This window comes from Dermacentor silvarum, chromosome 5 (assembly GCF_013339745.2).
Source record: "Dermacentor silvarum isolate Dsil-2018 chromosome 5, BIME_Dsil_1.4, whole genome shotgun sequence".
In the NCBI taxonomy this organism is placed as follows: Eukaryota; Metazoa; Arthropoda; class Arachnida; order Ixodida; family Ixodidae; genus Dermacentor; species Dermacentor silvarum.
Window position 1 is genome coordinate 129653391 of NC_051158.1, and position 13838 is coordinate 129667228.

Genomic DNA, 13838 nt, shown 5'->3' on the forward strand with positions numbered 1-13838 from the left:
ATTAAGTGTTCTGCAGGACTGAAAAAATAAAAGGTATTCAATCAATCAATTCAGGTGCTGGTTCAGGGCCACACCCAAAGGTGCAACAATGACGCAAGCCACCTCGTGAACAACCCCAGGAGAAAGGGTGGAAAGTAAGTGGCAATACAGAGAAGTCGCCGAGGTGATGTGCAGATCGAAGGTGGTTTCGACCTGGGTGAACCAAACATGTAGCTCCTGGCGCCAGCACGTTGGAAGGTGGAACTGTAGAGCTGCGCCGTCCTGTGGGAACGAGGTAACTCCCGGCGGAAGGCTTCCTGGGGGTGGTAGCTAGCGGGGGACAGTCATTTCTTAGTCCGGAGTCACCAATGTCGGGAACCGACGGGTTGCAGCGGAGCGCCGCAACACGGGGGCCAGCTCACCAGGCTTTCAGAACGTACTAGTGCGTGCCATGCTTCAACCGCAAGCACGTGCCGCCCAGCTTTATTCTCGTCGTCATTCGCAGCCGGCTTCAAGGCGCCGGCCGAGAGCGCCGACCTTAGCGTCGCCGTTGAGCAGCGCCGGGGGGCGCTACATAATGTTGGTACAAACGATTACATAAAAATATGTGGTGTTTCAGACAACACTGTCAAAATTTTGAGACATTGCCGGTGGAAGATAGCACAATTCCAGTTGATGAGCTGGTCTACTCGAGGAGGCGGACATTACTTGCACAATTGAAATGCCTAATCGAGTAATCAACAAAAATTCACAAATTTAGTTTTTAACTAATTGCCTTATGGTTCTTATTGCACTTTACGAATTCTAGCCGTGGAGATTGCAAGGCGGATCCACCTGTAACGAATTCTCAGGATGACACCAGTTTCAAGACAATCTCAAACTTTGCGGAGAAAGGCTTTGGCGTTCGAGTTACTTTTGTGCTTTAATGTATAAAAACGCATTTTGTTAAAAAAGTAACTTGAACCTAATGGCCGAAGCTGTTAGTGAACATGGGCCACTAGGTCGGCGTAGAAGGCGCTACAAAATCAACATGGCGGGAGTCAGATCACGAGAATAGAGTGACGATGATGAATGAATTATTTTTTTTTGCCTTTTAAGGAAGCGGAGGGGCCTGGAGGAGAGAGGGAGGCCTATGTGCTTCAGTCCTAGCAGGCATCCGTCACCACCTTATGTGGCTACACAACCGTCTACCAGTCTTGGGTCCTTACTCTGTTCTGTAGGGTGGCATCGGAGCTGCGCAAGGCAGTCTCCCGGAGCTCCTCGACGATGGTGAAACAAACACGAAGGTATCACGACCACGAGCACGCACATAGCGACCCAAGCCGGTAGTCAACTTAAGACGCTCGGTCGGCGTAAACACGATATATATATATATATATATATATATATATATAATGTTAGACACAGAGGGAGAGATCGGCTAAAAATTCGTGAAGTTCCCAAAGAATGTTAACAATGCGTCGGTAAACGGGGATCGATAGATAGATAGAAAACTCCTGAAATACACAAATAATGGTAATTGCATAACAAATTACGTCGTGACTAATCTCACAATGATGGTCAACGACAATTGCGGCAGTCACGTTTGTATGTGACCATTCCGAGACTTTTGTTTCTTCGGCTACTCTACATATTTCGGTATGGTCCCACTTTGCTATGACACTCGCATGACATGGTCCCCCATGAGCATAGCGGCGTAAGAATGACTAGATGATGCTGATGCAGTGATGACGATAGAATGCCGAAGAAGGAATGACGTCAATGGGATGACTGTGATGGTATTGGGTGCAGGATCACTCCAGAAAGAGATCAAGGGAGCGCGCAGAAGTACAAACACACGTGAGCCTTATATCAGACGCACTTAACACATGGAAACAGCACAAACACGCGACAGTTACCCAAAATACACTCTAGAGGACAGGCAGCCATGTATGAATTAGTCAAAGGTAATCAGCCTACAGTTCATGTCGTAGCTGTCGCCATGTCCGAGGCGTTGCGGCACTCGTGTCAGACAGCACGGCTGTACAGCTGGCGTCGTCTGATCACGTAGAACTCAGGTGGCACTGCGCCACGGTTGACGAACCGGAACCTCTCCGTGCCCCGTTTTCTGACGGCGCGATTTATTTTATTTATTGGCGATACTGTAAGTCTAAGCGAGACTAAAGTAGGTGGGTATTGTATGAGACAGCTTAAACAAAAAAAATTGTCGCAGTTTCACACGAAAGGTGAAGCATCAATTGCGATAGCAAATTACTAGAGAGCTATACGGAGTAAGGATAGTAGTTTTATATTCTGTATAAACTTGGACATGCAGCAGCACCAGCAACTCGCGGAACTGTTGTTGACGCCGTCGTTGTTTTGCCGGCGTTCGCACCAAACGCGCGCGGCGCTAGTGATTGTTGCCGTAGCCTCTAGGGACGGCTCGGAGGTTTTCGACGAGATCAGAAGGGGACACTACTTGAGCAGCGTCGGACGTCTTTATCACCTTCTCGCCTCGCACCGTTTTATTGCGATAGCAATTATATGGACACTTCAACCGGATTTCTGCCGTCGGCGTCGTCGTCGCCGTCGCCGTGAGGTTCCGTATAGATTCCAAGGGCGATAAAATCGTCGCCGCGCGCCGTATGCGCGAGCTAAAGCGCGCGGGGGACGCGCGCTATCACCTAGAGTGAACGCACGGCGGAAAGCAAACGCGACAGTCGCGCGAAAGGCCGTGGGGGTATGGGAGAGAGGGAAGCAGGCGACGCTGTACTCCGGCACCAAAGGCGTATCTTGCAACCGGGCGTAAGGGTAACTTGCCACTCAATCTCCCACGCGAAAGCAAGAAAGCGGGAAGGCAGCGCGGGAGGGAGGGGGGGGGCGCAGCTTCTACTCTACCAACAACTGCGTTCGTACTTTGCCCAGCTGTCTCTTATCACCGTACCGTCTCTTATCTCCACACGGCTCTGACCTTTGTATGCGCTGTGCCATACGCCGCTCAGTTTCCTTTGAAGCGATAGACCGCACGAACCTTGCCCGCTGCGGCGGCTGCGCTTGCTGCCAGCGTTTTGACAGTCGTTGTCTGTGGTCATTCAGTGTGATCTCTACATATTTGCTTGTGCGCGCTGACACCGCGCTTGTTAATTCAGTTAGTAAGCGGATGGGTCCAAGTTTACGCAGCCGATAAACTGCTATCCCTACTCCAAATCGCTCTCTACTAATTGGCTACCGCAATTGATGCTGCGCCTTTCGGGCGAAACTGCGACTTTTTATATAAATACGCATTTGGTGCCGCAGCTAAGCGTCGTGTCCCCTCCCTCCCGTCCCCCACGGCCTTTCGCGCGACGGAAGAAGTCGCGTTGGATATATATATATATATATATATATATATATATATATATATATGGTGATTGTAAAGGAGGAACGAGACGCGTAATTCTGCAACCCTTCAGGGAGCACGGCGCAGAACGAGAGTTTTCTCTCCGCCGTGCGGCCTTTCACTCTCACATACAGCGTCCGGCGCGCGGTGATGATTTCATCGCCGTTGATGTCATACGGAACCTCGCGGCGACGCCGACGGCCGAAATCCACCTTGGAGTGTGCATATAATTGCTATCGCAATAAAAGAAAGAAACAGAGCATGATACATGGTTGACTAAAAACAGTAAAATATGCATCACTTTATAGCCTCAGCGGAGCAGCTGAGAGCTACAGCCTCAGATGGCCACATTGTGTATCCGGGATTACAATCCACGCATGCTGCGCCCTTTCTTTTTCTATTAGTTTATATACTCGCAATGCGAATAGGTATACATGAGACGGACACTTGCTTCAGCGGCTGGCATAAAAATGACTAGGGCAATAAGCCCATACAGTGCAAAACAGATTCAAAAGAATATTATTCTACAATTTGTCGTCTAGTTGCGTATTATGCACAATGGAAAACCGGTCGATAAAGCGCTACAAACCATCTACAGAAGTAGAAAAACTAGTTGAAACTTCGTCTATCCTTTAGAGATTTCTATATTGATGACATCAAAGCGATTAGGGGCGTATATTAAAATTGATGCGTAATTGTTGATATGCTTAATATGATGAATATTAATAAAACAGCACGCACCCAGTGACACAAGCTGGCGAAAAAGAGGTTTATTAAAGGACGTGGCACATACCCGGTGACCTAAGTTAGCGTCAAAGAGATTCATTAAGAGCGGCAAATACGCAGTGAAACTTATGCAGCGACTCAAGTGTGCCGCAAGAAGGATCATTGAAGTGTGGCCCATACCTGGTGTTAGATACCCAGTGATTCAAATTGGTCCGACAGTTGGTTTTGAACCCCGTTCTCTAATCACATCAGTCCGATGTTCTAATCACTCAACCATGGACTACCCAGTGACCCATGTTGGCGGGAAAGAGGGTAGCCGTGCACATACATACAAAGAGACATAGCACAAACTGGGTCATGTTCCGAAACCATGCTAATCGCAATAAAATTGGTGACACGTCCATCTTTTGGATTTTATAAACGACGCTAATGTTATTAGCAATCTTCAGTATGATGGGGGAGTAATTGCTGATGATAAGCTCTAAAGGTTATAATGATTATGTTGATGATGATTATATCCTAATTCCGTACTTTCAAGTCATCCCTGAATCACGAAGCCCTATGGGTTCATCAATGTACACACGAACTGGCAATATGGCTGTTAACCACAATGAGCCATCTAGCAATGGCTATGTCAAGCTACTGCGCTCGATGTGGAGGTGTCTGCAGCGGATGGACCTCTATCGCTTTGTTATTTATTTAGGCCTGCATAAGCCACGCTTCTCTTTGGCCTATCTATATATTAGGAGATTCGCAAGAAATGGGCACTTACGAATAGCACATGCGCGGTGCTGAAGTTGTCTATTTGGGCAAATACTCAGCGTACCCAGTGACCCAAGTTTTCTAATAGGCTAGACAGCAGCCAGCACATACTTAGTGGCCCAAGCTAGTAGACAACTTGGGTCTATAGGCAGGTGAAAGAGGTTAGATACGAAAGGACAAGCCGGAAAGTTCATAAAGCTACACAAAGAAGGCTAATCGCATCAGTTCCATCAAAATATAAGGATTTATTTCAGTACAGCAATCAACTAGTTCGAAACACTTTTGCTCATTTCTTGAAAACAGTTGGAGATCAGAAGGAAACCAACACTCCGTGGAAACACAAATCGCGAATTACAGAAAAAGGAAAAAGAAAAAATAAGCACACTAAAATTTTCTAGACAAAAATAAGTTCTTTGTTTGGAGGGTTGTTCAACAATCTATATCATTTGAATCAGTAGTATGTTATTTATTAGATTAGGGCAATCTCAAAAAGTCATTTTGTCCGAGGACGTCATGTGTCACGAGTGCACACAAGTGATTTAGTGAGGCAGGGCTTTCCTTAATGCGCCTGTCACACGGGAAATATAATGCCACATAAAACAAATGACATTTGTTCGTGGTGTCATTTCTTTGCTGTCACACGCGAAAACATAATGACATCTCTTCTGAACGATGTCTCAATCACAAGAGTTCCAAGAGCTCACTTGTATTTCATTTGGGCCCAACTGCGTAGCCTCGATGCCAGGGACGTTAAAAAATTGCGAATGATTTCTGATTTTCGTATTTTTGTCATTATTATTAAGATCTCTTTGTTGCTTTTAAAGGCAAGTGTCAGTCTATTGACGAAAAAGTGCACCACAATTCCTTGGCAAAAAATGTTAGTTCACATCAGTGGCTGGACACCGGTGCCAGCCAAGTTTTTTTAGTACCGGCAGTTTTGCCATGTGACAGCACGCAGAGAAAATGATAATAATTCACTTGTTGTCATATGTTAGAATGATATTAATTTGACGTGTGACAGGTTTTAAGTGTGTTATTTTGTGTAGAAGTTTAAAAATTTTGTGTAATGGTAGTAATGAGGATTCTGTGCCAATAGAAATACGCCGCTGTTGCTCATACTGGTCGGATCAATGCTGGGCAATTATGGTTCAAGGCCATTGTGCTCAACCGTTCCAGTCGCCATCGCGTTTAAAAGGCGAAGCTCAGGATGGGTGACGCGGTGCAAGATTGAAAGACCATGAAAGATTATGTAGATTCAACGCGTACGTTGACATCTATGGGAACCAAAGCGATAAATGATATATTTACAACTAACGGTGGTGCGTAGAACTTTGTTTACTTTCCTTTTTTTTTGGGGGGGGGGGGGGGTTACGTACGAAAACCCTGAAGCACGCTGTAGTGAGGGACTGCGGATTAATTTTGACCACCAGGGCATCATTCAACTGCCGCCGATTCACGGGACACGGTCGTTTGTTGCGTTTTGACCCTAACGAACAGTGGCCGTGGAGGTCGCGATTAGCTGCGCAACACGATAGCTGCTAAGCCACCGCGGCGAGTGTTAGTTTACATTCACGCTGGAATGTTTATAATTATTCCCAACAAATGTCAAACATTGTTGGCACGCACTCTTTATCTATGCGAAACATCGCTCACAACCTATCAGGTCGATGCACAGAATCCAAATGAGGCCGATGCACGAACTCCAAATCAGGTCGATGCACAGTGTGATAGAGAGATAAAGAAAGGAAGGGAAATAAAGACAAGGACGTTAGCCAGTGTAAGTACCGGCTGGCTATCCTGTGCTGGAGAAAGGGCTAAAGGGAACAAAAGGTGATAGAAGAAGCAAACAAAAATTGAAGTAAAAGAAATTCACACAATAACGCGACCCTACGCGCTACAAGTTGAAAGTCGGTCGCACAATTCACAAGCCCGTAAGAACTTCAGCAGAGCCCTTGAGGCTTTGAGTGCCGAAACCCACCTGGACTAGTGTTCTAAAACTTTTTCGTCAGTGAAGGGGCGATCGTCCAGCTTTTCAAGTGCAGTGTGAGACGTTTCAGAAGGACGAATGCGATCTATGATGCGTCTGGAAAGGAAGAGCGGCGATGGCAGGTGTGTGTACTAATAAGTACGGCACGTACCAAGCATCACACAGAGATCTGGTATCTGTTGTTTCACAGTTGGACAACAATTTTGAAATATTGGCCAAAAACAGGCGCATCCCCAAGTTCCACTTACAGAGCGGCTAAGTGAAAGGAAATAAAGCAATTCAACAATCCGGTAAACACAGTTCAACATTCCATTATTAGATCCTAGGGAAGTCGGGGCGGACCATGTTTGATGCAGCCCGCTGAGGGGCGACTGTGCTGGGTTGTTCTCTCCGCACGTTAAAAATGTGCGATAAGCAATAGTAGAAAGAGAAGATGAAAGGGGGGTTAGACGCCGAGCAGCTGCACTGTGTGCTGGGAAGCCGAGTGACTTGATTCCCTGTGAGCCAACATTATATGTTCAGCTGTTACGTAGGATGCAATTTTTTTCCTAAGCAGAACCTACGTGCGAACACTTGATCTGCATATTAGGGCTATATCAGTCCGCTCACTGGTACTTTGGAACACATATAACCTTTGTATATATATATATATATATATATATATATATATATCCGTCGAGGTAGCGACCGGTCGAGCAGCCAGGCAGCCACGCCCACCTCGGGAAAACAGGCAAGAAACGCTTCGCTGTATTGCCATTCTTACCACAAACATGTGGGCGACTCCAGCCATTAAAACTCAGAAGGAGTTTACCTTGCAGTGTAGATGATTCAATATCTAATACCGTGCCTGTACTGTGGTCATTTTATGTCCTATATTGTGCAGCCACATCGAGAAGAAGGGAGACGGAAGATGGATTTGAGGTTACATTCCAGTCCAATTACTTGGGTCATTTCCTGCTGACAAATCTCCTCCTCGGTAAGTGTTCAAGTAACGACCGCTTATAAATGCGAAGCACTTCTTGGCGAACATTTGCTACTTTGACAGTATCTATCTATCTATCTATCTATCTATCTATCTATCTATCTATCTATCTATCTATCTATCTAGCCGCCTACGCCTTTGTGCTCTCATAGTCGTTTCGTTAGCTTGGCATGTACCAAAACCGGTATACTATGACAAGAGCATATGACGAGCATAAATAATATGTCGTGACATGCGTGTCATGTAGCTCGTGAAACAGCCGCCTACGTCTTGGTGCTCTCATGGTCGTTTCGTTAAATTACTAGGTTCCAAATTTGGCATAGTATGACAGGAATGTATGACGAACATAAATGATTGGTCATGACGTAAATGTCACGACATGCCTTTCATGTATGTCACGACAATGACCCAGCTAAAAAAATCACAACATATCCACGGGGTGAATGATGATAAGTGGGCGAAGCTCCGGAGGGAATCATCGGATCTCCCGCTTAAGGGGACGCTAGCACAAACGCGTTAGAAACGTGCAGTACTCTCTAGTAAGGGGGAGCGGCCACAGCGTCTTACGCAGCCATTTACACATGCCGGAACGTGCACCGCGTTTGCCGACGCCATCACATGACTGCTGAGAGAGTATACCCCCCGTATTCATAAACGCTCCTCGACTTAAACTTGACTTGCCACCGCTTTGGGCAGCGCGTTCGAAACGCGTTGAAGGTAAGGCGGAGAGGCCACAGCGTCTTACACCAGCTTCTTACACGGGCCGTAACGCGCTAGCACAAACGCGTTAGAAACGCGCTAGAAACGCGGCCTTTCGTTAATGTTGGGTATTTATTGCCATCGTGGTGCGTGTGTTCATGTCCGCTTCGTGGCGTAGTGTCACAAAAACAGAATCACAATTTTTGTGATTCTATGTGAATTTATGTATTTCTGTGTGTGGCAAAGACCGGCAATAAAGAAAAAAGAAAAAACGTTCGTGGCGTAGAGGGCTAACGCCGCGCGCTCGGAAGCGAGCGGTCCCTGGTTCGATTCCGCGCTACGGACACAACTTCGGAATTTTTTTTCTCATTTTTCTCAGACTGGTTACACACTACTGGTTACACACTACTACTACGACGACGGGGACGGAACGGGTGCCGCTATAAGGAGCTTCGCCCCTAAAAGATTAACACTCAAAAACCACTGACGGGTTTGGACGGGGGCACTAAATAAAGGAAACACTAAAAGATGATGGCAGAAGTCATATTCATGAGCATGACTCCGAAAAAATGACAATGACTCGCAGAAAAACATTTTACTCAAAAATCACTGGAATTCGTTCGGACGTGGGCACTAGCTGAAGGAAACACTAAAGCACGATGGTAGAAATTATAGTCATGGGCATGATCGCCCAAAGGTCCCTTGGGTGTTGCTAAAGGGACTCCTGACGACTCAGGACGTGAAGGTCATGACATGCGTTTCATGTAGGTCATCAAAGAGCCGCTTTGGTCTTGATGCTAGCTATCATGGTAGTTTCGTTAACTTGGTAGACTCCCCGCAAACTACTTCGCATAACATCGATTCCCACACGACATGGGATCTGCCGGCTACTTCTCTTTGGTAAGTCACATGTTAGCGTATGTAACGCTCATGAATGAAGTCCAGAGTCATGTTAGTTTGTTGCATTCTGTTGTTTAATGTCTCCAGAATCGTGCGTTTACACAGCAGTCATTATTATTTCGAAACTAAAATCCTATTTATGCCTTGCAAGGTCTTCTCAAGAAGAGCTCGCCCTGCCGTATCATCAACGTAGGCTCCATTGGTCACTGGATGGGAACGTTTAATTCCGACGTCGACTTCAAAAAGTACAGTCAAAACCACGTATACACCAGCACAAAGCTGTACATGACGCTGTTCACAATGGAACTGGCACGGAGACTCGCTGGAACTGGTAAGGCTACAAAAGCGCTCAAAACAGACATTGATTTTGCATGCATGGCTGTATACGCGTATACTACATTTTTTACAGCCTCGTAGCGCAAGTTTCAGGCGCGCCGCTACTTTCGACAGCAGGTGCGGCGTTTTGGTGAGGACTGCGGGAGACGGCAGAGAACTGCTGCATTTGGCTGTGCATGTTCGCATATTGTTGCGTTTTTAGATCTGTTCTTGGCGCATGTGCTGAGCGGGATGCACAAAGGTTATTCATGCGGGCGTCACTGTGCCGTCGTTGGCTGCACCACCAAGCTGTGGAAGAGGAGGCTGCTCATGCAAGATTCCTGCGATCGACGTTCACAGAGACACAAGAAGCTTGCGTTTCTGAGGATTGCATTCGCTGCACAAAGATCCTACAGTGCCTGAGAAATGACACTGTAGGATAATGACTTTAAATAGAAGAGACATCGTGCTCAAGTTCGCTCGAGTAGGTATTAGTTTTATTGTAAACTACGCGATTGTGTACGCCTTGCCTTCCGACGATGCAGGCCTGCGATAACGCATAACGCGGCTGTATACGGCCTTTCGGCGCAAAAATGCCGAAAGAAGACGGGAACAAATTTTGGGTCTGCTCGGGTTTACTTTCTGTACAGAAAGCGCACGGAGATCAACCCGTACCCAGAACTGCATTTTGGATACGAAAGAAAGGTAAGCAGAAAACGCTTGGGAGCGCGTGTCGACTTCGAAACTTGCGCATCAATTGTTCCGTTAAGTCAAATCAACAAGACTGCAGGGAACTTGACGATGGTTGTGGCCCTTTGTTTTTCATGCACATGGATGAGCCGCATTTCAGTAGTAGTGACCGCGAAAACAGAATGCAGCGTATGACCAGCGTGTGCAGAATCAAGGTTGCGAACGCGTCAATGCTTCACCTAATTTGGATTGTTCTTTGCCGCAATGTGTGGGTGTTTCAAAGTGCGATGCACCCACTTAGCTACACGAGGAGCCTGTTCAGGAGTTACTAACAGGGCTGGGGCCCCCTTCAGTGATACCGCTGATGGATACGCTAATTATTGTGTGTTCTGTATTGACTACGGGGGAAAATAATTAAAGCGCCTGTAACTGGTCACGCACGTGATATAAAATATAATGTTTCTATCTCATGCACACTGCACTGGCCCACTAACTGGTTACTTTCCTGAGTGTGTCAGTGTAAAATACTAGTCATATTTGTTTCGTGCCGTCTTAGGTAAACACATATATGAGCTACAGCTTTTCCCGGTGGCAACATACAAAACATTGAAAAAAATCCTAGGACACCTAAGCACGTCTTATGACTGGTGAATGCGAATGCATTAATGCAAATTCCGGGTTTCTACATTAGCATGTTGACTGTAGACCGGAAACATTTGGACGATATTGCTGAGAAATCAAGGACGCCACGTGCCACCGACGCTCTGCGCGACGAGAGACCGATGAAGCAGCAGCAGCCCAGAAGGCCGGCAGGCTCGCGCAGCAGCTAAGCCCAGTGCGGGTGAGAAAGATAGGGACGGCGCGCCGGCTTTCGAGAGCGAGACGGCGGCACCCGCACGCACACGTCACGCGACTGCCTCGCCGACGGAAAGCCATCTCGCCCCGCGGCATCATGTCGCCACATCTGCTCCGTCTACGCGCGTTGGTGACGTGACGTCACACCCAATGGGAATTTAGGTACCGTTTCGCTGCTACAGATGCCGCCAACTTTTTTCGCTCACTGGCCATTTGATGCTTTCGCATCAGTAACATTATTGTACTTATCGATCGCGATATGCTTAGAGCACACGACGTTCGAGATGACAGAGCAGGGTAAAAGTGCAGCGCAATGTATGGCGGTAGAGCGCGGCCGAAGTATGATACCCAGCTTTTAAAAAAGAAACAAAGTATAGCGCACAAGATGCCGTCATGCATCTTTATTACAGTGCATCAAGCCCCCAAAATACGCATATAGTTACGCTTATCTCGCCGAATAAATGCTTGGCCAACTGCAGGACGTTCTAACTCCTGTGAAGAAGACGACGTTGCAGCTCCGTTGAAACAGATTGTGCCGTAGGGTGCTCTCGTTAAATTATTTCCGTGGTGTTTTTTGTCGTCTGAAATGTGATCCCATTGAAGAAGGCACACTACCGGCATTGAGAGACGACAAGATGGTTGTAGCCCTTTCGGAAGCAACCATCGCAGGCGACTGACAACGGCAAACGCGCTGCGGCCCGCTGCCATTCCCTCAGTACCCTCGCCGTTATCGTCACCATGACAAAAACATGGCGGTCACCTACAGGCGCTGGGAATTCTGGCCTATGTTGCAGCTAAGTTCTTGAATTCTACGTGTCAACTTACGATTTTGTTGTGAGGGATGCCGTAGCAGTGTATTGCAGAGTATTTTACCACCTGGGGTTCATTAACGTACACCCAATACAGGAGCGTTTTTTAATTCGGCCTCTATCGGAATACGGCCGCCACGGATGGGATCAAAACGACGATCTCGTCACCAAAAGTGCTACTTGATATTCACTGAACAACACTGATGGTACGGCAGTGCTTGGTGGTACTTAGCCCCAGTTGAGCTATATTCATGCGAAGGGACGTATCGCTGATTGAGTCTGCGGTCGAGCGTGACGTCGCTCAGCGCCGACGAATACGCCGCACACAAGGAGCGGAATTCGTTGCGAGCAAGACACGTGAACCTCGTCGGTGGTTGGATACAGCAATCAGTGTCAATACACCTTAAGCGACAGCGGCCTCTTTATTGGGCCCTTACGAAATACAAAACAGCAAATGAGGGCGATCTCTCGTATTTGCGCGACAGCAATGCGTAAGTATTAGTTTCCCTTCGTAGAAGGCGCGGGGCGTCCATCATTACATTTAATTATACAGCACATGGAGCGCAAACACAGCCAATATGACAACTACCCGGTACGACATGTGCCCGCACTTGCCCGGAAGCGACGTGCATCTGCTGACGACCGAGTGCGAGGCCGCTTTCCAGCGCGCTGCGTGCAATGCCCCCGTCAGGTGCCTCCTCCCCTTCCACCTGGTCGGCCTCCTCTCCCACATTTTACCTTTCTGAAGCCGCCAGATGAGTTTTCGTTCACATCACCATTTTTTTTTGCCGACGCAATAAACTGTGACAAAACGTGTAGCACCCTTATATATGGGACGGGAAATCTGCTCTTATATACGCGAGGGTGTTTGAATAATGACCGTAGTTGTTTTTCTTTTATTCTAACCTGCTAGCAGTACTTGTTGGTTAAACAATCGTGTGACGCTGAAATGGTTCTTACCCAGCTTATATACCGGGTTTTTCTGCTAAGACTTTCAGTCATGTTTCTCAACATCATCTGTGGCAGATAGCGCAATTCTAGTCCTAGAGCTGGTCTACTCGATGAGGCGGACACTACTTGCACAAAAATTGGTGTGGCAACTATTCTAATTAACAAAAGTCACTGATTCGTGTTTACCTAATTAACTCACGTCATATATTGCAACTTACAAATTTTAGATCGTGAGGCTCCAATGCATATTAACTTGAAAATAATTATATGGATTATATCATTTTCAATATATGAACCATCAAAGGTGCTGTAAAATGCACGGTCGTTGCATTTACATTTCGGGGCGAAGCACCTTAGGGCCAAGCCCTGTCCCTCGTTGTCCGTTATCCGTAGCTCTGGTTTGCATGGAGACCGCTAGGGGTGCTGCGGTGCACAAGGGCTATATAAGCGCTGTATATACTGTATACATACATATATATATATATATATATATATATATATATATATATATATTGCCACATGGTGTGGCACAGCGAGGGGACTGAGAAAAGAAGAGAACGAGGTTCGTCTCGGCATCGCGCGTCGACGCTTACGCTTGCCTGGATACTTATTCAGCGTGTTTTCTATAGCAGAATATACGCGACAATTTGGTGGAGGTGCTGGGTACGCTCAACTTATGCAGGAGACCCCACTGGGCAGCAAGAACCTCGCCCCACAATTGGAGCTGACTCCAGTTCACCGCACAAGCCGGCGAATCCGAGGCCTCGCCCCAGAATTTGGAAACCTCCAGGAACAAGGGATGACTGCGACCAATACAAATTCTAC

General features: G+C 47.0%; 1 protein-coding gene across 1 annotated transcript in view; it reads left to right on the forward strand.

Annotated features, from left to right (window-relative positions):
* The window catches only part of LOC119452586 (retinol dehydrogenase 13), a 54136-nt gene that overhangs the window by 23832 nt on the left and 16466 nt on the right, over window positions 1-13838 (forward strand). Inside the window, exons 3-4 of the mRNA XM_037714635.2 lie at window positions 7696-7788; window positions 9545-9724. Coding sequence (XP_037570563.1) covers window positions 7696-7788; window positions 9545-9724 — 273 coding nt within the window. The remainder of the gene's footprint in view (window positions 1-7695; window positions 7789-9544; window positions 9725-13838) is intronic.